General features: G+C 46.1%; 1 protein-coding gene across 1 annotated transcript in view; it reads left to right on the plus strand.

Annotated features, from left to right (window-relative positions):
* C5H10orf90 (chromosome 5 C10orf90 homolog) overlaps nucleotides 1-24,213 on the plus strand; it is a 922,340-nt gene that overhangs the window by 851,181 nt on the left and 46,946 nt on the right. Inside the window, exon 6 of the mRNA XM_086920249.1 lies at nucleotides 9,452-9,641. Coding sequence (XP_086776375.1) covers nucleotides 9,452-9,641 — 190 coding nt within the window. The remainder of the gene's footprint in view (nucleotides 1-9,451; nucleotides 9,642-24,213) is intronic.

The following is a 24,213-nucleotide window of genomic DNA, read 5'->3' on the forward strand; positions in this document are numbered from 1 at the left end:
AACACCAATAAGCTCAGAAAAAACCTGCATCAGCTATATCACTGCAAAATGCAGTGCACTTCCTTGCTGGGTTGCTTTCTGTGGATCTGAGCTTGCCCTCAGATGAAGTAAGAAACATCAAGCAGTGTTAACATGCGGGCAAAGCAGCAGGCAACAGCCAGAAGTTAAAATCAAACATACAAATGACAAGTGTGTAGGTGAACAGTATAGGTGAAGAGTAAATAAATGTATGTGCAGAGAGCAGGCGCTCCTCCGGGAGCCACACCGACCTAATGCTGACTGCCTCTGAGCCACCAAGGGAGCCTACAGCCTAAGCCTCTTCCTGCACACCGTTGTCTTCTGAAACACAAAACCACAGGCCCCAGCTGTCCGACTCTGGTTACCTTATGTGTCTCTTGCCTCCTGCCCTACAGTGTGAAGAACGAAAAGGCAACAGAGCAGCAATCCAGCAGAAAAGCAGAGCTAGGAGCTGGGGCAAGTTACCCCCTCCCAAGCTGTAAAACTCTCCAGCCGCTGTCCTGCCACCAACAATCCAGCAGAAAAGAGGAGCAGGGAGGCTGGAACGAATGCCATCTCCTCCACCATAATGGAATGGCCGCTAAGGTGAGAGGCGGCGTTCGGCGTTCCCGAGCTAACTAATTGCCGACTGAGGCTCCCTCTCTGCCAAAGCTGATAGCTACATGGGTTGCCCAGAGCCCCTCTCACGGGCTCTCGGGGCTAATGCTGCAGTAACCCGCTCATAGTCCCATTATTGGCAACAAACCACACCACAACAGAGTATGCATGCATAAATATACACAACACAACTTTTGTTTGGGAAGAATATTGCTGCAGGTTTATTCCATACTCAAGTATGGAATATGGTGGCTTATCCTATGGGCGATCCAAGGGCCGGCAGCTGTAACCAACCTATTCTGTCTTGCCCGCCTGATGAGCCATGCACTGTGGAGAACCCAATCAGCAATACCCTATGGGGGTGATCCCCTTACTGGATCACTTGACACATTGGTCGATTATTACTCATGCCCCTTTCAGGGCGGAGCATAGCAAGGCAAGCCCCCGGTTGTTCAGGCCCACAACCGCCCAAAGGACTAACAGGGCGCCAACGTACTTGTTCCAGGACCCTTCCATGAGGCTCCTGGGAGTTGGCTCTGGCACCCCAATTGTGCTCTTGTACCCATATGCTTCCAGATCGCCCTGTAACTCCACCTGCAATGACAAAGAAAACATTACAACGTCCTCTGTACTTCGCCTGTCAGCCCCACGCCAGGTAAGCAGTAGGGTAGGAGACGGCATGTCTGGCGCCAAAGAGGACCCAAGATGGAGGGGGGAGGCCTAAATACCCTCCCTACCTCCACGGCACGCCGGAAGTGACGCTCCTAGTGCGCCTCGGTTGGGGGACTTCTCCCTGAGTCCCGACATTAGGAGGGGGGTGGGGAAGTGCCCAAATGTCACTAAAGGGCCGCCCTATTAGGGTGGCACCTGCAGGGACCGCGGGCAGCCGCACTTCCTCCACTCCTCCGTCCTCGCACCAGTGTTTAATGTCAGTAGGCATGTACTGTGGGTTAGCAACAGACAAAGGAATCCAGGAATTCAAGGTACTGGTGATGGTAACACAGTTCACCAACCATTTTACAAAAGTGGAATAAAAGGCTGAATGTTCTAAAACACATGATATCAAGTATAACTATGCCATTGAACCCACAGAGATAACACTTCGAATGATAGGTTTTCTACATGTATCGCACCAGCATTTTTTGCCATTTTTCAAACAGCTAATAATGGTTTAAATCTTGTTAATTATGAATAATGACTACAGTAATTGAATATTTAATTCATGTATCGGAACAAAGATAAAGTGTTGGAAATAAAAGGTGGATAAAACAATTGTAATTCTCATGTAAAACTAGCCAGTGCCAATGCAAAAGCAGACCAATTCAATCGATATCAGAAATGCCTGCATATTTAATGGAGTAATGCTCAGCAATAGGTCAAGATGTGGTTTTATAGTTTATATTTACAATACTATTTAACAAGTGTCACAATTGTGAAAAACAGATTGTTGGTCTCTGGGTGGCCTTGCAGCAGCTCTCTAACTACATGGATCATCCATAGTGACTGTTAAGTGGTGGATGAATGGATGTTATATTTACCCTACAAGCTCTCTCAAATTGTATGATAGCACAGTAGTAATTACACCATGCAACTCTGATTGAAAGGATATAATATGTTTTTGCAGCTCATGATCTGCTTTGCAAACCTTCTTCGTTCCTCCCAAAATCTCTCATTCTAAATGTAGAATTCTTTTTCTAAATCACATAGCACAGCTAATTTTAAATTGGAACTCTCAAAATAGTATTTCTAGCAAGTAATGTGTATCTTTTTACACTTACAATCGCCTGAGTGTTGCTGCCAATCATGGAGACTGTTTGTATATGTCAGAGTTCACAGATATGACATGATTGCACAATACCAATAAGTTCTCAGTAAATCACTGAAATAATCACTACATCATATCCGGTGGACCAGGTAACGGGGTTTGGATACAATCTGACTGGAGCTGAAGGGGGTGGCTAGGTTCCACAGGGATGGAGATGTGTAGTGAGGGGAAGGCACAAGGACATTTCAAAAAAAGGGGCAGTTTGCTGATAAAACCAGCGCCCATTTCTTGTGGTCCCACTTTCAGCCTTTCTCTAACTCAGTATCCATTTCTCACTATCCCATTGTTGCAAGATTCCTATTCCAGTGCCCTCACCCCCTTCTTCCTTGGTCTAACTGATAAAGGTTTTACTCTCAGTAGGGTAGCCTTCTCCTTTGGGGTACTCCTCTTAGAATTAAAACTAAGGGCCTGATTTTGATATTGGTGGACAGGTCGGTCCATCAAAACGAGGACCGGTATCCCTTCTGCCATAATCTAAATCCGCTAGGATATTGTGGGATTTAGATTTTGGCGGATGAGATATCCTTCCCCATTGTGACAGAGTAACCCATCTGCAGATATCTAAATCAGGCCCTGTGTTGCAGTCAGTGTTAATGCCTCTTAAGGTTGAAATTCCTCAGGTGAACTACTGGAAGCATTGCAATTAAAACTATTAGGTTAAAATTGATTAAAGTTTCGTATACAATATGAATAGCTTACAATATGAGTCTTTTTATAAATTGTATATATTATGACACAAATTCGAACTGATGGAGTTATACATATGTGTCAATCATTTAGTTGCAAATAAATTAGAAAAGTGCAAGTGCAGCAGCGCTATACATACTTGTTCATCTATGAGTTAAGGAAATACAATTTTGAGTAAAGTACAAAAACATTTAAAGATGGTAAACCTACTAACGCACCGCTTAGGTCGATTTTGAATAAAGCAAACAACTTTTAGGTTCCTATCACGACGCTCGGGCTGTTAGACTTCCACGATTTTTAATGTTAAATTGTTTCTCGCCTCAGAGGTGGGGGGGAGGCGTATGTGTGACCAGCGCTAGGTGTTCAACCACCCGCCTCGGTTTCAGCTTGGAATTAAAAACACAGGCTCGTTCTAGATAATACTCTGTCAAATGCCAATATGTTGTAAAATGACAAACCAGGTGGATAGAAAACAGGAGTGCCTAAGTAGAATGCTGCAAACAGCCACACAAAAAGGATGTATGAAGTTACAACGCATACTTTTACAACGCATGGCATTACAACAAATTCTTTGAAACTACCTTTACAACGCATTCCACTACAACGCATACTACCTTTACAACGCATACCATTACAACGCATAACATTACATTGCATGTAAGGTAAGTGTTGGATAGTGTAGGTGTTAAAATTACTATTCTAACTCCAGGGGGTGCAACAGTAGGGTAAGTGTTGGATAGTGTAGGGGTTAAAATTACTATTCTAACTCCAGGGGGTGCAACAGTAGGGTAAGTGTTGGATAGTGTAGGGGTAAAAATGACTATTCTAACTCCAGGGGGTGCAACTGTAGGGTAAGTTTTGGATAGTGTAAGGGTACTATGTGTTGTAATGCTATGCGTTGTAATGGTATGGGTTGTAATGACTGCGTTGTAATGGCATGCGTTGTAGTGGTGTGCATTGTAGTGTCATGCGTTGTAATGGTTGCATTGTAAATGCATGCGTTGTAATGGATGTTGCGTTGTAAAAGTTTCGTTGTAATGGTAGTGCGGTGTAAAAGTTGCGTTGTAAAGGTTGTTTCCCACACAAAAGCCTTACCTAACCTGGCCTTGACAAACTTCCATTCATTAAGGGCACATAAAAATACGAAAAATTTCCATTTCCATTAAAAACTTTATTTCGGTCACGGGACCATAAAAGTGCATTATCATAAAAAACACAAAAGATATATACAATTCATTACAGACTGATACATAATCTTGTACTAGTTCATCTGTAAGTATCGGCACAAAACTGTACAAAAATCATCGGAACGAAATAAAGTGAATTACTTGGTCAACTCTGGGCTTATCCTGATCCAGAAATACGATATAATGAATTTGTGTGTAAATGGTCAGGATCCACTCTACAGAGCAGTATTCATAATGTATTAAAAAAAAACAAATAAGAGAATAAAACAGAATTAAATGATAATGCAAGCATTAGTGTTATTTTGAATATGTACGCCATGCATGCCACATTGAATGTAAAAAATGGGATATGGCGAAAACAATAGGAGGATGAGTATCATACTTTAATATTCTTAATGCCTCCGTGCAATGGACAAAGCCTAGTTTCCTGCATAGCTGGATAAGCCAGCGCTGCCTGGGTATTTTATATGTGGGGCAAAAGAAGAGGACATGTAATTCCGTTTCTTCTTTGCAGTTACAAGCAGGACATCCATGCGAGCGGGTGTTAGACCAGTTGTTTGTAAAAGCATGAAGTGATAGGGTCCCTAGTCTGAACTGCACATACAGTTTTCTGGCCAAATTAGGTTGGATGTCATCCAAGAAGACTTCAAGACTGTACTTGTATTTAATCTGCAAAAAGTCAGCTGTCAAACGTCTGCAGGTCGTGCTTTCCTGTGTGCCAGAAAGTTTATATGATCTGTAGGATCTCACCAATTCCACCTGCGAGATTAGGGGACACGAGTCCTCAGGGGAGGTCCGCAGCTCATTTTTACTGAACTTAATACAAAGGTCTCTTATATGCTTAAGCCAAGGTATGTTTGAATTGCCCGGTATGTTCAGGAGATCTCTGAGTTCAGATCGATAGGTGATCAGCTCCGGGGTTGCCCATATCCGCCACCAGAAGGTAACAGGTCTGAGGGCGATCTCCTCGCTAATTGGCCTCATGCCCAGATCCAGGCGTAATGGGGTGAGAGGGGTACTAGGGGGGAGTGATATGGGTTACCTCATAAAATTGTTCTCAATTTTACTCCGACTAGTGTTCGGGCAGTGCCCCCACAATTCTGCCCCATATAGTGTAGCACCCCTTGCTTGGATTTTGTTAATTTCATTTATTGGGCCTGCTGGTATAAAAGGTGACAATCTATATAGTTTTATGAGGCCTCCCACTGTCTGGACCAACTTAAGACTTGCCTTGGTGATCTGAGGACATCATTCAAGATGTTCTGACAAGGTGACACCCAAGTAGTCAAAGACCAATACTCTTTTGAGCTGGATGCCATTCAAAGATGGATTTGGGCAAGATTTGATAGCGGGGCTGAAGACCATACATTTGGTCTTCATTGTATTGATCTCCAGGCCCCGATTCTTACAAAAGAGTTCAGAACTGTTGCGAATGCGCTGAATTTCCATTGGCGTGGCGTCTTTGAGAGCTAAAGGGTGTCATCTGCGAACATCATCGCGGGAACCCTACCAGAGGCGAGCCTAGGGGCATCGCTGTCCTGTACCTTTCTGAGTTGTTCTATGAGTCCATTTATGAATAGGCAAAATAAAGTGGGTGCAAGAACGCAGCCCTGCCGTACCCCTTTCTTGACAGTTCACCATATTTCCCATACCTCACTTGGGCAAAGTTGTTTACATGTAGCCTCTCTAAGTACATCCCAGAGTTTGTCCCTTGGTACAAGATCGAAGGTCGACTTCATATCTATGAATATTAACTAGAGGCTGCCTCCCTCTATTGTAACTGTTTTCCAGAAAAGAAGTTGGAGTCTAAATATCTGGTCAACGGTAGAGGTGTTTTTCCTGAAGCTGGCCTGGTAGGGACTCAGGATCTTTTCCTCATCGATCCATTTTTGGAGGCGGTCAAGAAATTCCCGGGTAAAGTTGATTAAACTAATTGCCCTATAGTTCGTAGGCAGGAGGGGACATCCTTTTTTAAAGACTGGGGTAATTTCTGCCCAGAGCCAAGTGTCAGAGGGTTCATACCGCCAAAGATGGCGTTAAATAGGACCCACAAATATGGTCCCCAGATTTTTGGTTCCTCCCGAAAGAGATCCCCTGGTAGTTTATCTAGGCCTGGCACTTTCTTAGAGGGGAGCTTCTTGATGGCATTTAGCACCTCGGGCAAGGTGAGCCTGTGGCCAGTACCTGGGCGAGGTCGGGGTCAATTAAAGGGGTTTTGACATTTGAAATAGGAGCTTCCTTGTTTGAGTACAAGGACTGGAAATGGTTCTCCCAGACTTCGGATGCTATATTTGCCTCAATGGCTGGTTTCCCACCCTTATCGCCAGAGGCGACTATTGTCCAGAAGATCTTCAGATCTTTATTGGCTAATGCAGTTTTGAGGGTTTCCCATCTATCCAGTTCCCATTCTTTCTTGGCAACTTGGATGGGCTGCTTGTACTCTACCCTACCCTGTTTTGTCTAATCTGTTGCTTGTCCTTAGTTTTAACGGCATCCAGAACGGCCTGCTTCACCTTGCGGCATTTTTTGTTGAACCATGTGCTTTCAGCCCCTGCCTTTGCCTTGCGAACCATAACTGGGTAAAATAGATCTGTAAGTTTGAGGACTGTCCGACCATTATACGCTCCTAATGAATACCCAAGTGTGAATGAGTTTATCTGAAGTGCCAGTGGGGTCCAGGCTTTAATAGGTTGGATATGCATGTCTGGAATTAGCCATTGCATATCTTCTTCAGAGGGAGTGGTATTGCACGATTCAATAAGGGGTTCAAACCGACAGTTGAAGTTGACCCCTATAATCAACCATGTAGCTGGATCAATTCTGGGAATAAAATAAGCCAATTGGTCTACAGTGGCAGATTCTTGGCTGTTGGGTACAAGTCGAGAGTAGATATTGGCAAGGGCAATTTTCCTATTTGGGGGAAAGGTAATTACAACACACTGGATATCAGTCATAGCAGTGGACAACGGTTTGGCTCTACAACCCAAATGAGTGGCTACCCAGATAGACAGGCCCCCAGATGGTCTACCCCTCCCACCTGAGCTAGCTGGAATGTTGTAAAGCCTACCCTGATGGTCTTCCCTAGCCTAGGTTTCCTGGAACATACAGATGTCCTGCCTATCCATGAAGAGCCCCCAATTTGTGCGAGCAAGTTTGCTTTTGAGCCCAGCAAGTTTCCAGGACAGCACTCTGAGTGGGTGGCTTTGCGCTATATTCACACCAGTGGAGTGCACGTCCCTTGATGGCAGTGTGGGATTGTTGTCTGTTACCCTTGCGTCCCCCCCTTTACTGTATGCTATACTCAGAGGTGCCAGTAGTGTGATGCCAAGGAGTCCCCTTGTTTTCGTTCCACAATTTCCAGACTTGTGTTTTGTGGTGCCTCTGGTATGAGGTCTTTGCCCATTAGCCCAACTCCCCTGCACTCATCCAGCTTGTTATCCATCCTGTGCCATCCAGTATCCCCATCAGGCATCAAACTCCCCTCTTGTCAATCTATATCCTCAAGAGTTATAAATCTGTTATTTACTGGTATGTTATATAGTAACGGCCTAGGTGGTGCATCCCATCTACCCTCAGATTTGTTGTTTGCTGATGTGTAGGGCAATAGAGGCCTCGGGCATCCCATCTAACATTAAGTGGGGGATTTTCTAGCCGTCTGGGTATGTTAGGAGTAATATGGTCCCTGGTCAGTGTTTGATGGTGGGTATAAAAAAATCCAATGGGTAGAGCCTAATTCCAGTTGAAGGGTCTTGGTGGGATAGGTTCTGTTCAAGTAAATCTCTCACAGATGCCGAGTTTTTAAAGTTTATAATTATACAGTCCCCTTGCCCTGTATTTTCATGCTTTTCCACCCAGCCCACTCTGCGAACAATAAGGATTTTGCCTGCCCTACCACAATAGAACCGCTTATGCGTTGCAGCCAGAACAGGCATTTATTTCTAAGATCATGTTGCGATTCCCTTTGCTTTGTTCTAAGACCAGGGACTCCAACCAGTATGATTACATACGGGGAACAGGCAGGGGGTAAACCTATGGTATGGAGGGTCACTGGATCCAGCCCTTCCACAGTACGAACTGGCCTTATATGCTTGCTCGCATTCCTACTAGGTTCATGTGGGGGAAAGCTTTTCTTGTCCCTACCCCTTTAAAATGGATGTGCTTGATTAGGATTTGTGTGTGCCTGGTGGTTGTCATTATTCAGTTCCCTCATCAATTGACTTGTGGTGGGATCATCAGTGGTCACTGCACCCAGCCCGTCCGGAGATGTTGGCTTTGGAATCTCCACCTGGCAGCCAAAATCGATCCTGCTAGCTTTTGTCTGGTTTACGATTATGTCAGGATTTGATTGTCTTCTTTCCCCAAGTGATACCAATTTGTCTAGGCGGTTAAGAAGGGGGGGGGGTCAGTTCTTCTCTTACAATGGCTCTAAATTGGGACCTCAGATCAGTCAGGAGATCAAGTGCCCAGGGAGGATGGTTCATGTCTACACTAGTAGATGGTTGGTCATCAAGCGTTTGGACCTGCTTCTCACCCTCCATGTTACTGGATGTTGGTTCCACACCAATACTAAAAATGGGAAGCGAATGCAAACAATGGAGGCAGGCCCCAAAAGGAAAAAACCGTGTGAGGAACTTACATCCAGTAACAAAAGATGTCAACAATATGCAGGGAAAGAATTGTGTAATAAAGTCCATTCTTCTTACATCACATCACATCGAAACTCCAATGTAAGTTAGAGGCTCAGCGTGATGTGCATGTGTTAACACTCAGGAATCTCTTCTTCCTTGAATCTCATTGATAAGTGATATCCCCTTGTCTTGTCAAAAGAAGGCTCTTCGGAGAGATCCCATAAGGGCATTTTTACGTGCCGTCATTAATTTTACATTGCAAAAGGTAGCCCCTCTGCACAGTAAAGTGGGAGAATAAAAGAACAAAATATTTTCTGATGCATATTTTGCTTTTTCTTTAATGCACCGCATAGCAGCGGGCTTGGATGTGTTATGATGTAGAAAGTATAGAAAGCTGTATGTTAGTAAAATAATTAGATTAACTTCTTCATGTATAGGACAAAAGAACGATCACAGAAACGCTCTTTTTGCAACTGAGAAATGAACTGCACTGTTTGTTTTTAAAACAGGAATCGCTAGAACGCCACCGACCTGGCTTCATTTCTCATTCAAGAAAACGTATTCGAAAACTGGAGCGCAAGGTGCAGCTAAGGAAAGCACAATCCACAGAAAGCCTGGCTTCAGACGGCAGGCAAAATAGCCCCCTTTCATCGGTCTTCAACAAGAAGAAGCTCTACACAGTGCCCGACCCTCTCAGTGGTAAGTTGACAGCTATTTTACCTGCTTCTCGTGAAGCCGAGATACCGGAAGTGTAACTCTCAGGTCAAGTCAATAGCTATTAGCTTCCGTCATTAAACAACATACTTCAAATATAGAAATGCTATTGATAGTACGCTCCGTATTAAAGCCTTAAAAGCACTCTTTTACTCCTAGTAAATGTCACTCCTTGCAGAAAGCATTCTTGAACAAGTACACAAGTCACACATGTTAGACTAGGAAGGACCTAGCATGTAATGTTGCGGAGACTGGAAGAGTCCACGTCTCCTTTAGTGTTGGGGGTGGTCCTGTTGACCACCTCCTCCCGCCAACGTAACAGAATGTGTCGGCTGAGCGTACGCCAGCACGACGTGTGTAAAATGAATAAATAGCCCAGAGGCCCTGGGCGTGGCAGTTGAGAGCTGGCCACTACGACAGTAACGACTCCTGTGTGCATTATGAACAGCTCCTGGTAGGCCCCCAGCCAGGACTTTACACTGGCGACAAGGTGGTGTGGCTGCCTGCTGCCCTGCCTCTCCCCTCACTCACCGTGCACAGCTCCATCGCCCGGTGTGAGCGCCCCTGCCGTGCCTCACATGCCCCTGGTCCGGCATGCCCCCCTGCCATGTGACGTCCTGGCGGCCTGCTAACGGCCTTGCTTCCAGCTCGGGCCTCCACAAAGTGAGCCTGCTTGCTGCCTTCAGCCCCTCGCTGGCACAACATGAGCACACGCAGAAGAGTCCCAGTATCCTGCCCGCGTGTGCCTGCAGTGCTCACCGCAACAGCGTGGGCCCGACGTCACCACCGCGGACCTCCGGTAAGGTACGCACCTTGGCCTTGCTGCTTCCTGGCCCACGGGCTATCTGCCTCAGTTCCGGTGCCCCAGTCAGAGCGCTGTGCATTCGCGCTCCACAGGTGGCACTGATGTTGTCCGCTGCCCACGTGGCCCACTACTCCTGGAGCCTCTCTAGCCCTGCTGTGGTGGTTCCCCCCTTCCAGGTTCCCTACTTCCACTGCCTGCACGATCTCTTTGGCGCTGGGACCCAGCCACCAGCCCATTGCTTCCTGACCTGGCCCACTCCACCAGCACTTGCCTCACGAGGGACCCACCACTGCACCCTACGCCTCAAGGTGACTGCGTCATCCTAAACGTGTCTGTCGCACACGCCAGTGGCTCCTCGGCAGCACCCCCCTGCTGGCAGGCATGCCGTCTATCCCGCCATTGGAGCCCTTTACCGGACCGCCGCCGTCCCAAGCCCCGCAATTAAAGGCATGGGTGGAGCGGTTGGAGACTTTCTTTGACGCTGCTGACATCCCTGCCCCGCAGCGAAGACCCTTGCTCCGTGCCGCCACTTCCACATATACTTGTATGGCCACCCATTCACCGTCATCTCGGATCACAAACAACTGATCCCGCTGTTACAAGGTTATCATCTCGTCCTCCCCCTCGAATCGAGAAATGGATCCTGCAGCTGCAAGAGTTCCATCTCACATGGAGTACAGACCAGGCACCTGGAATCCAGACGACTTTCTGTCGCGGCACTCCCGGCCAGCCACACTTCCGGAGGCCGCTGAAGCGGCCGCCATGGAGGACTATTTGTGGCTAGTGGTAGAACGGTCCTGACCTCTCCCGATGTCCCTACAAGAGGTCATCGCAGCCACAAAGGACGATGACTGCCTCCAAATTGCCACCCAAGCAGTCAACTCCGAAGACTGGAGGTTCCTGCAGAGCCCTTCACCTCGAAGAACAGTGTCAGCTCAAGCAACACTGAAAGCCCTCCACCAAGTCTGGCAAGAACTGTCTGTATCTGCAGACGGCTGCCTGCTACGAGGCCCGCGCCTTGTCCTACCGGAGAGCCTGACTAGACAAGCAGTGCTTCTAGCACTTGGTGCTCACCAAGGGATTGTGAAGTCTAAGAACAGACTTCGCAGCAAAGTTTGGTTCCCGGGCCTGGATCAATGGATAGAAGCGATAGTTCAGCACTGTCCAGTGTGCCTCGCAACGAGCCTGCCGAACAAACCAGCGCCCGTCATCACTGAACCCGCTCCAAGCTCCCCATGGAAGAGAGTGAGTTCTGATTTTGGCAGTCTACCAGGAGGAAAGTATATGTTTGTGGTTGTGGACTATTTCTCCCAATACCCCGAAGTTGAGTTTGTCACGTCAACGTCAGCTGTGGAAGTGATCCCTAAACTTGAGAAACTAATGGCAACCCATGGACTCTTTGGTGAAATCCGCACAGACAACGGTCCACCATTCACCAGCGCAGAACTAACCGTATACCTCGCATCCCAGAAAGTGAAGCACCGCAAAATCACACCAAGATGGCCACAGGCCAATGGTGAAGTGGAACGGCTGATGCGGACTCTGAACAAGACAATGCAAATTGCCCTAGCCGATGGGGTCAACCTTGAATACACTGCTTGAGCAAGCAGTGTACCAGTTCCTCCGTGAATACCGGCTCACTCCCTACTGCACCACAGGTATCTCCCCGAGTCGGCTATGCTTTGGCTGGGTAATGACTGACTCCATACCGCATCACCCGATGTGCGCAGAAACACCCAACCCCACAAACCAGTCCGACTGCCGACATGAGAAGAACAATAAAGCAGCGTCCTTGAAGAGAAATGCTAAAGAGAGATTGCTGTAGGCGACCGAGTGCTGGTGCAGGATCGCCACCCTGGTGGAAAGTTCCATCTACCCTTCAAACTTCACCCCTGGATTGTCACGCCGGTAAAAGGCACTATGGTGACAGCCCAAAGAAGGCACAAGAAAGTAACATGCAATGTGTCCTTCTTCAAAAGGGTCCTTCTTGATGATGACTGTGACTTCCCAGTGCCCGATAAGCCGCATGAGACTACTCTAGCAATGAATGGCCCGAACCCGACCAACCAGCCATAGAAGATCGGAGCCCCGGTCCAAAAACCGCATCGGCACAAGACCAAGATCCCAGCTATGAAGAGAGTCCATCCGCCTGCAGCAATCCACTAGATTAGTCACTGACGCCTCAGTGGCGGAACAGCCAAAGCAGATACTACCTAAGGCTGTGTCCGAAGCCATCCCAGAAATAGAAAGACTACGTATCCTGTGGCTAGTCGGCGACAACAGACCGAGACGCAGCTGGCTAGGGCAGTTAAGAAAAGATTACCAAGTAAGACTGTTCTGTTGGCACCTCGCCTAAGAGGTGATGTTTTTTTTTCCTGAACTGTTTTCCTTAATTTGCTATCTTGCATCTGGACCTATGTTTGTGTTCGCTTGACATGTTTCTTCTGGTAAAGGAGGAATGTAATGTTGTGGAGACTGGAAGAGTCCACATCTCCTTTAGTGTTGGGGGTGGTTCTGTTGACCACCTCCCCCCTCCAAGAATGTGTCGGCTGAGCATACGCCAGCACGACGTGTGTAAAATGAATAAATAGCCCAGAGGCACTGGGCGTGGCAGTTGAGAGCTGGCCACTACAACAGTAATGACTCCTGTGTACATTATTACCGGCTCCTGGTAGGCCCCCAGCCAGGACTCTACAGTGCAGAGACACCGAAGGCCAAGGGACCAGCGTCTTCATCAAAGTTGTTTTTCTACTATAAAAAGAAGCATTTCAGGGGTCCACTTTCCTTACGTATGGGGCGCATGGCACTCTTGCTACGCGACTGACAGAAGAGCCTTCGTACTACAGACTGACCAGTAACGACCATCCACCATTTGCACTTCATCGACCAGAAGCGGTAAAAATATGGCGCCGGGCGCAGAGCGCGAGAACCTGGACTCCTGTCACATCCCCGTTGAAAGGGCAGATAAACTAATCAGCCCATATTTGCATATATCTTGACCACTTCGTTAACACAGTATTTTATTTGTCCTGCTTGTATCCATACTAATATAATAAAGAGAGAGCCCAAACCTTTGAGGCGGGTAATCTCAGGGACCACAGCACCAATCAAAACACCCAATACAGCGTTAGAAAGGGCATTTGCAGCAGAAGGACATAGGCTATGCAGACGCCCACCATATACATTTAAAAGGTAAAAGAACCGTGCCAGCAAAGTAGTCCCTTGTGGGCGTGTCTGCGTTGTGCTGTGGGCGTGTGCTGGGGGCGTGACAAATGCTGGGGGCGTGTGGTACGTTCCGCTCTTCATGCCATGTTTCATATTGTGTGCTAATCCCACCCTGCTCCCTTTAAATACCCCTGCACCCCATAATCATAACCCACCCTTACTCCTTAAAATAACCCAACACCCTTATACACTAACCCATCTTAACCCTATAAATATACCCTGTACCCCAAAACCCAAACCTATCCCTAAACCCTAAAAATACCCCTGTACCCCAAAGCCCAAACCTAGCCCTGAACCCTATAAATATCCCTGTACCACAAACCCCAAACCTAGCCCTGAACCCTAAAAATACCCCTGTACCCCAAAACCCAAACCTAGCCATGAACCCTAAAAATACCACTGTACCCCCAAACCTACCCCTGAGCCCTAAAATACCCCTGTACCCCAAAACCCAAACCTAGCCCTGAACCCTTAAAATACCCCTGTACCCCAAACCCAAACCTACCCTTGAACCCTAAAAATACCCCTGTACCTCAAAACCCAAACCTAGCCCCAAACCCTAAAAATAACCTTGTACCCCAAAACCCAAACCCACCCCTCAACCCTAAAATACCCCTGTACCCCAAAACCCAAACCTAGCCCTGAACCCTTAAAATACCCCTGTACCCCAAACCCAAACCTACCCCAGAACCCTAATACCCCTATACCCCAAAACCCAAACCTAGCCCTGAACCCTAAAAATTCCCCTGTACCCCAAAACCCATACCTATCCCTAAACCCTAAAACTACCCCTGTACCCCATAACCCAAAACCATATCTGAACCCTTAAAATACCCAAACACCCCAAAGCATATACCTCAGTACCCCGAAACATATACCCATATACCCATACTTACCTTATCCAAACATTTAAAAAAAAACATGCTTTTACCATTCATGCATTTACAACGAATTTCGTTGTAAATGTACGCGTGGTAAAAGCATATAAAATGTAATGCCATGCGTTATAATGGCATTGCGGAGTCATGGTACTTTTGTAATGAAAGTATGCGGAGTGATGGTATGCGGAAACAAAGTTGCGGAATAATGGGTGTTTACCCTCCCCCGGTAAGTACATTGGTGGCACGGCGGCCCACATCTCCAGCAACATACTCATATTTTTTCACCACCCATTTGAAAAATGCAGAGGTCTCTCTTATTCATGGCCAGCACCGACATACACTTTTAGACACACCTCCCGCCACAAGTTCTAGAATTGCGAACTTTAGAGCTGGGGAGCTACGTTCGAATCTCGGCATCAGCTCAACATCCTGTGATTCCAGGCAAATCGCTTTGTCTCCCCTTGCCTACCACAAATGAATGTGTTCTTCTGTAATGTAAATTGTGCTCATGCCATGTTGTCGAGTTCGCGCTATATAATATTGCAAGGAAAAATAAAGTAGGGAAACTCAAGTTCACACACCACTGAACGCGCACTCTTAAGTGCATCAGCAGTGCACTGGGATTCGGAGCGTTTCAGGCCTGTCACAGATAAGAAATGCTATCAAAACGAAATCCTACAAAACAATATACTACTGGCCGGCAGCAATTCATACCCGGACAACGTATGGACGGGCTGCTAGTAGTATAATATAGAACTGTGAAGAAGCGCAGCAGCAGTGATATGACGTAATTATAGTAAACAGCAATCAATCAATCAATCAATAAGGGCACCCTCCCCTGCGTCTCAAGGCGCGGGGGAGGGGGCGGGGTGAGCAGCTCCTTAGGTGGTCAATAACTAAATTACGCACGCTTGGTATATATATATGTCTTACGAAACGTGTTAAGTGGCATTGATTCGGGCTAGAAACGTTTGGCGACCCTACGAATGTGACTGGGAGGGTCCAGACATGTTGTTTGGGTATAGAGTAGAGTTTATGTGCTTTCCTCACTTCTTTACGAATAATAGCATTAAACTTGTTACTTGTAATAAGCACAATAAATTCCCTAGTGGAATTGTTTATGTTCATTTTGGTTGCGTTGGGGAAAGTTGCTCCAGAATTCGTCGTTATTCTGCACGCCTTTCTGGTTAATGTGGTTTAGAGATGCTTGCTATCGATGACTAGCAGTGCAGCAGTGCAATGGGCCAAACACAATATTTCTTGAATCAGTGGGTGCTTGGACGACAATTCAGGGTAGCAAGGAGTAAGTGATCCTACTCCTGTTTTGTCCTGTGTAACCCTGGACATTGCTTTTGCTAACCATGGTCTCCAGGCTAATGCGAGTGTGGCAGGATGAGAAGGTGAGCACGTGTCTAAGGCATTATTCCTTGAAGGGGGCTGTAGACTGCCTCTGTTAAGGTCCAGCTGCAAGCTGTCAGTTTCAGTATACTGAGCTCCGCCCTCCCAAGGAGCCCATCAAACCCCTGCAATGTCAGGATGGGGTGACGGTACAAAAGGGGGTGGTGATGGACGGAGCATCTGAATCAATCAAACACTCACACCCAGTCAAAAGATCTGGGTTTAATCCATCACCGTTCTTTAGCCCACTCAGCCACCCCAGTTCAGACATGGCTATATGCAAATCAGTCTGACCCTGTGCCTCATGGGAACAGTCAAGCCCGAACTGCCAAGCCATGTCTTCCCTGGACCGGAAACAAGCTTCCGAGGACCGGTTTCTGGCATTTCAGCCGTCTTCAGCCCGGCTTGCTTGAATCCAGTGGCAAAGTGAGCAAGGGACTCACGTCTGAGCATGCCCTGCCACACTTATGGCGGCTCACTTTGCCACTGGATTCAATGAGGCTCTTGCAGGCATGGAGGCTATATTTTCTCCCCATTCTGCAGTAAATCGGAAGGTGCTGGAGATAAGGGCGAGACAAGTAGTCAATGCGGTGACATTAAAACATGTGTAATATCATTGCTATTATCTCTGGCGTTGTAATGCTTTAAATGTCATGTACAGGGGGTGTATAAGCAGCATAAAACGGACGCGTGGTCATTGCTGTAGGCATCAGTGATGAGACAGCAGCTTCCGGAAATCTGTGTCCACTCATCGAGCCACTGGTCCAGGAGGCCACATGATGCTTCAGCGAAGAACGGATGCACCGCGGTGAAGGCTTCCTAATATGAGGTATATGACGGGGCTTATACGAGCCTCTAAAAAGGAATTGAGTGTTAGGAAGGAAGTGACATACTTAAGCAGCGAGATTAATGGGAACGCTGCAATTAGCCCACATAGGGATACATAAATAGAAAGACAGATAATAGCAACATTAGAGCTGCAGATTTCCGTTTACATGACTTAGGAGCTGCAATCACATTAGTGCATGCTGTATAATTTTAATATTAGCCATGATTCTGTTCAATTTTTCATTTTCTGGTTTATTTATTAGGTTAGATAATTTCACCCTGAAGAAAATCACATTTTAGGCCTCATTAAGCAAGTACACAATAAGCACTTTCCTCCCAGTTCCTGCTGACACAGCGTTAACCACACAAACACAGATGTGTTGCTAACATCCTGAATTAGTTAGCGCGCGCACTTCAGAGAGAAGGCTGGACGGGAAGAGCAACGCTTTTTAAAAGCACAGTTTACTTCCCACAAAGTTTATAAGACGAGGTATTGATCCAGTGCGAGCATGCTGCACGTTAGGTCTATGCATTCAGACATGGCTGCTGCCTATGTGGTGGGGATCGCAGTATTACTATTAGCCCTTTAGATGCCCTAGCAGATGGTTGTATTTTTATATAGAATCTGTGGAACGGTCATCTCCAAACAAAGTCGACCTCTGGACACAGTGTATATAGTCTACTACTACTGATATGTATTTGTGGAAGACACATTGGCAAGAACTTTTCTGAAAATGTAGAACAGTAGAAAAAGACTTGTTTATGAGTAATCATGACCACAGTCCATGTGAGGAGACCAGGTCAAAGCCTTACAAGACACGCAACCATCAATGTCATCGCCCTGGGTGCAAGGAAGTCGACTGCAAGCAGCCTGTTTCACAGAAATTTCTGTGCTCTTCCCTTGGAAGTGAAAATTATACCAGTAAGTGATGTCAGAATTTCTACATTTGTAACCTTAGGGTGAACAGCATGCTTGTGGGCAGTTCTGAGTTGGTCCCCCTGCAAAAGTAGCCGCAGCCCCACAAACTCATGAACTTGTGAATATTCACTGAACACTTGCTGTTAGCTCCTCCTCAGCAAGGTAACTAAGACAAATATATTTTTGTCAAATTCGTTTTTTTTTCAGGGTAGGGATGACAGCAGATCATCTTCATGCTTAATTTAGGAAGAGGTTCCTCCTCAGACAAAATTATTTTCCACGCAAGGTAACTGATCTGTGAAATACAACGAGCCCCAAGTAAATTTACCCCTATGTTGTTCCAGTGAAATGGGGAACCCACATAGAATGATTTCTGATATCCCCAGGTGCGCATTCCCTATTCTGATGAAAATAACTTGCAACCCATGAAGTTGAGATTTTGTTGGAACTTGTGATTCTTAGCCGCAAGAGGACTGAATCAAAATAAGGGAACCTTGTAGTAATGGCCTAAGTAGTGACTCCTACCAACAACCTCAGTGAAGGAACCATAATTGACATGAACAATCAGTGTTTTTCTCAATTGGTGGGGCTGTTGATCCACACCAAGAACGATCATTTCAACTTCATTTTCATTTTATGTAGGTCATTCTGTGACCCCCTCGCTTTCCATATTTTGTGAACTGACTTATTAGTACTTAGGTCGGTTTGCAAAAAAAAATACTGCTCACAGAAAGTTAGTTCGAAATTTGTGAACAAACGCTTTTTTCAGCGAGTGCTGTAGTACACCTGTCCTTAAGTTTTCTTTGAAGGAATGCTTTGGAAAACATGGCACTCTGTCAGTGATGAGGCAGGTGCCATTACACACCATCTGGAAACTGAGAGAGTGCTTCATGCAGGCATCCGATAATATTTAGAAATTATGCAATAGACTATATTTGTACCTTTGTAGCCTGTAAATCAGCAGGGGTGTTTGGAAGGGGAGTTTGTGCATTTGTCCTTTCCAGCATGGCATCTTGAAAGTTCTGGACAAAGAGCCCACTCTAAGATATCCCCTTAGCAACTGCTACCCAAGTGTGTGTGGGGACACCTCACTGCGTTGGGAGTATCTGCTTCAAACAGACTGCAACTCATCTATCAGGTTTGGAATCACTTGCTTGCACAATCTGTATCTACTGTAAACCTGCTCCTCAGTTTGATCCAATTAGGCAATCTGTCTAAAAATTCTCCACTTTCTCTTTCCTCCTCCTCTTCTGTGGTTCCAGGATGCTCATCCTCCTCACAATAGCTTATAGAGCAGCCATTGGGAAACTTGCATTACATTTGGGTGAGCTTTTATAACTTGCTCCTGGTTACCAGTTGCTTTTATTTGCTAGTAAATTGCACAGGCAATTTTATGAATTTAGGACGATTCATGGTTTGCTAATGGTTAGTACACACAGATTGAGAACCCGTTATTAAAAATTGCAATTTTGGAAATGCTAATTTCAATTGCAAATTAAGAATTCATTAAACTTTCCGTATGTGGTGCAACTTTTACCAACCAAAGTTCTACAACACTTTGTAATTCACATATGGAGAACATTTTGCACATGGTTAGGCACCTGTCAAACCTTTACACATCAGGACCTTATTCCCTAGAGCAATACATTTGGGGGTATGTCAGGTATAGTCATGCTATTACCTTCAAAGGAGATTGCACCTTACTGTTCTATTCCACCACAAGTTTAGAAACATTGTTAACCAGATTAGGTGCTTAATTTGTGCCGTGGTTGCAGGTGGGTCCACCGGCACTTATTTTTGGGGACTCGCACTTTTCATCATCATTTATTGAACGCCAGCAAGAGAGTGCTTTATATGCTTTTCTGAAGTCGCTGATGTGTAGCCGGATACTTTTGGTGTATATTGAATAAAAATCACAGAAGAATAACAAGTGTAGCATGGATTGACCAGTCTTCCCATTAAATGGGCAAGGACAAGAATCTAGATTATCGTGAAAGCCTAATGGGAAGATTAACAGATATTTTATTGAACCTTCCATGAAGCAGAACAGCAGGCTATGTTCCCAATAATTCATGGGGCTGGTCAGATATCTTTGGGGTAGAACATTCCATTCCTGGTTTCTGCTAAGGTAGGCTGTAACTCTGGGTTTTCTGGATTCCATCCTCAATCTCTCAGCCTGCGCAAGTTTAGACTAGCATGCCTGCAATTGTTTTTTATTAATGGTAACAGGGCCCACTAGATTTTCAAAAAACTGGTTTTACCCTATCATGTGCAAGCTGGATTCAATATACTTTAACGAGGGGATTTTTCTGCCTTTATCACATGCAAGACAGTCTCTTATAACATCTTTTGTGAGAGCTACCTCTGTGTTTTGCCAAGTTGTGTATCAGAAAAGTAATGCGCGGACACTGATATAGTTCTCAACATAGGGGATGCCTATTTCCCTATGACAAATGAAGCTGGAGCTAAAACTCTGACAGGTAAATGTGCCTACTAGGGATTCATTTAGGCTTACTCAGTTAAACAATTTAAACATACACCACTGTGGAGAGATTTCAGCCGGTAACCTACAGTTAAACAATCGTCAGTACCATTTGTTAATTTCTTCCCAAGAGATCTATAAAAGATACTCATGGAACAGGTGTGAATTCTTCAGAAGTCAAATTTATATAGTGTGAGATAAAAAGGGTACAAAAGGTAGAAGCAACACATAAATGACCAAGGTTTACCAAAGATTTCAATATTACTGATACCTCAGGGTCATTAACCCCTTCCCTGCGCATGACAGAACCACGCCGGCATGAGCCACGGGCGGCGTGTGCTCATGACGGTGTGGTTCCGTTATGCTGCGGGCGCTCCGCCCATGTGGTACTGATTCCCCGCCTGTGCGGGTGAATTAGTGAGTGGGCGGGGTCATGACAATTACCAAAATAGTAGAAAGTGCTTGTGCTGAGTAGGCTATAATCCACTACTTACAAGGATGATGTGCTATAATTTTTGGGACTGCAAGACATAATAAAAGACTTGTCAAAATTTGTTTCGAGATCTAGTGATGCCATGAATTAAACAAAGCCACTCACAAGAAGAGAGAGGGCTTTGGGGGACGGGCCATTAAGACAGCATCATCAGCGTAGAACAATGCGGGTAAGGGAGAACTCCAAATTCTGGGCAGATCATGGATGATGGTAGTTAAAAAAGACTCTTCAACTCATACTTTGCCTGTAACCGTCTTAACTCAAACCTGTGAGTGCACAAAACTTCATAAAAGCACGTAGTCGTGAGGTGCTGGGTTTTTAGGAACCCGGTGGTGCCAGGGGATAACACCCGAAGACCTCTGAGTTCTCCCTGTTCCGGACCACAGAAACCAAGAGTCTTCTAGGTGAAGTCAGAGATCGAGTTTTATTGGTTGCAACCAAGTAACATGTGTCCTAGAAGCACGACCGCACAGGCCGTAAGTTCTCAGGAGACTGTTCGTTTTTACAGAACCAGCCTTCTCCTTTTATACAAAAATATATGCTCTAGGCAAGAATTCTTTGGTTTACAATACGGTCATACACATATTTTCACAACACTGGAAAAGGCAAAGTCACGATGTCAAACCCATATTTTAGATGTCCAGTTTGTGATAGATGACCCAGCCCAGCCCGGAATTACAATCAGATATCGATGAAACCCCAATAAAACAGGGCACCTCCTTGTCGTAAAAACCGGCCATAAACAAGGAACATGGACAGGTGTATGTGTGTAGAAAACATGGTCTGTAGGTAGTGAATGGTTTATGGCATGTTATGCATTGATGCTATCTTATTCGGCCACTGGGCGAGGAGCTGCGCAAACAGGTTTGGCTTGAGGCAGTGGAGTCAGTTTGGCCAGGTCATGGGTAAGTCAGCTAAGGTGGACGTGTCCTTTTAGATCAAGCTCGACCTTAATCAATTGACTTCTATGAGGGCAAGGCATAAGATGGATGCCGTTCACAAAATGGAGTCCGAGGGTTCAGAACGGAAACCACCATTTGAGGGTGTTGGCATCGCTCAATCACGACGCAAATGCACAGGGATAATGTCCTAATCATTACCGGTCTGCCGATACCAAATTCGTCATGGTACGACGATATTTTGTGACACGAGTGTTGGACCTCGGTACCATATCACAGCAGGGTCCAGAATTTCGGAACCACAGACCCTCCTTTTGCCCTCATATTAGGCAATAACTCATGCTAATCTGAGTCCAAATCTGTATTAATGAATTCATGGAGATGCTGCTGTAGCATCATTCTGTTGCTCAATTCATCCCTGGACACAGGCTTCCTTACACATGAAGTAGCACAGAGGCCACATATTGCAGGAGCGCACTGCACGAACAGGCAGAACATAAACAGAACGGCTAAGATCATCCCAATGAAGATCAGAGTTTTCCATCCCCAGGCAGAGATCAGTTCCCAGAACCACCCTAGCAGGGACCAATCCCCTTTATCCACATGAAGGGAATCAGAGATTTTGTGCAGTTTGGAGATGGCCTGATACACTGTCGGAGCATTATCAGGGATGAAAATGCAGCAACTGGATTGGATCACCCTACATACACCACCACGGTCTGCAAGTATGACATCTAGGGCAACCCGGTTCTGAAGAGTCATAAGTCGGTCCGACTGGAGCTCGGCTGTCAAATTACTAAGGGCACCGGCCGTTTCGGTCACGGCGGATTCGACTACCCTTGTTAACTGGCGAATGTTCCTGCTGTTCACCATAGGCCCCCAAAAGGGCAGAAAACCCTTTGCGAAGTTCCCAAATTCTTGACCCGCAGTGTCGTCTTGACTCACGACACCCCTAACAGTCCTTGTCCGATGGTAATCTGCCATATAGGTGGGTGGCAGCAGAAACGAGATAAAACATGTGCCCGAGAAGTCAGGGGGCAACCAAGCGTATGCTTTGTCATGGCAGATGAAGTATGTACCCTTAGCTGCCAAGAATGGGGGGGAAGTACGGGATGCAAACACGTACGTTTCTGTGCATATGCTCTTCCCCAACTGTGCTTTGGGATCCCTGCCAATACCTTGCAGACATAGGTGACCTTGGTGGGGTACCACCCAAGCTGGGGAGGATCTCTTCGCTTTCTGGCTCTCACTTAAGGAGATCCCATACTTAGTGATGTTCCACCTACTGTACGGGGTGAACTCATCTTTGGGAGTTGCTCTAACCGTGTCAATATCTCTACTCATATTTCTGATTCCTGCTACTAGTGCCTTATTATTTGAATTTTTCCCTGGAACGTACGGTTCAAGGGAAAACCGGAACATGGTCTGGAAAGCCCACAGAGAACCGAAATAACTAAACGGCAGGACAAAATACAGGATACCCTTATCCGTAGTGTGTGGCATGAGTCCGCATATCCAACAGTTCGTAGTGTTCAAGACAGATTGGTGCTGGTGTAGGAGTTGGACAAATGAATATTATTTACAAATTCTAATCTTCTGGCAGACTCGTGTTCAGGTAGGGGATGAAAGGAGTGCGGGGAAATAGTAGGAGGAGGTGCGAGCTGAGTGTTGTGCATGAATGGAACTCGGAAAATGAACAGAGCATAGCCAGTTAAAAACATTATTATACTACACAACATTGAGATGCTTAATACTAGAGATCGTCTTCTTGTCATTACAGTGCATATTTTCTTTTCAAAGTTCATGGGTCTAGCAGGTCTCTCCACCCTCGGAAACTCCATCCTCTAGTTGCTGCCCGGGGTGGGAGTTTGATTCTGCCAAGGAGTGCGCTCTGTTCAGTCCGGGGTAATTCCCTCAGACCGACCAGAACCGTTGACCTAAGCGTCCCCAGCTGCACTCCTCAGACTTCAACCGCAGCCCTAGCAGCAGAACCGGATGGCGGTTCGAAAATCAAAAATGAGCAAGTTCCCTGGGCGAGAGAGCTGTGAAATCAAAAATAGTTCTTTAGGAGAAGAGAGAATCATAGTAATTTGTTTCCATTAGTCTCTTGTTCTTGATCTCAGATTGTATCGTTGTTTCCCAGGTACAGTGTAGTCTTCGAACAATGTTTCAGGTTCTGTAGTGTCCAACTGCATTGACGGAGGCACAAATCCTTGCAAAGTACGATCACTCTCCTTTTCTGTACCAGTTCCTTTCAGTCATGCATCGCTGAAGAGTGCAAAGCGAGGTACAGCTTCGGTCTCAGAGTCAGCGATTCCGTCCTGGACCCACCGGTCATATGGAAGAGGCAGAGGGACCCGTTTACAGTGGGTCCCGTGGATCCAGTTCTTCTTTCCTTCCACCCGAACGGCTGATCTTGTGGAAAGAAGGACGAGGTACGGTCCGGTCCACCTGGGCTGTTCGTTGTTCGTGCGCTGAAAATTCCGCACCAGTACCCAGGTGCCAGGTTCAATGGAGTGACCTGGATCGTCAGAGGCTGGCGGAGAGGAACTGTGAACCTGTTGGTGTAAAACACGCAATTTAGTTGTCAATTCGTGTAAATAGTCAAGCAGTACAGGATGCTCTAC

The sequence above is a fragment of the Lissotriton vulgaris genome, chromosome 5 (assembly GCF_964263255.1).
Source record: "Lissotriton vulgaris chromosome 5, aLisVul1.2, whole genome shotgun sequence".
In the NCBI taxonomy this organism is placed as follows: domain Eukaryota; kingdom Metazoa; phylum Chordata; class Amphibia; order Caudata; family Salamandridae; genus Lissotriton; species Lissotriton vulgaris.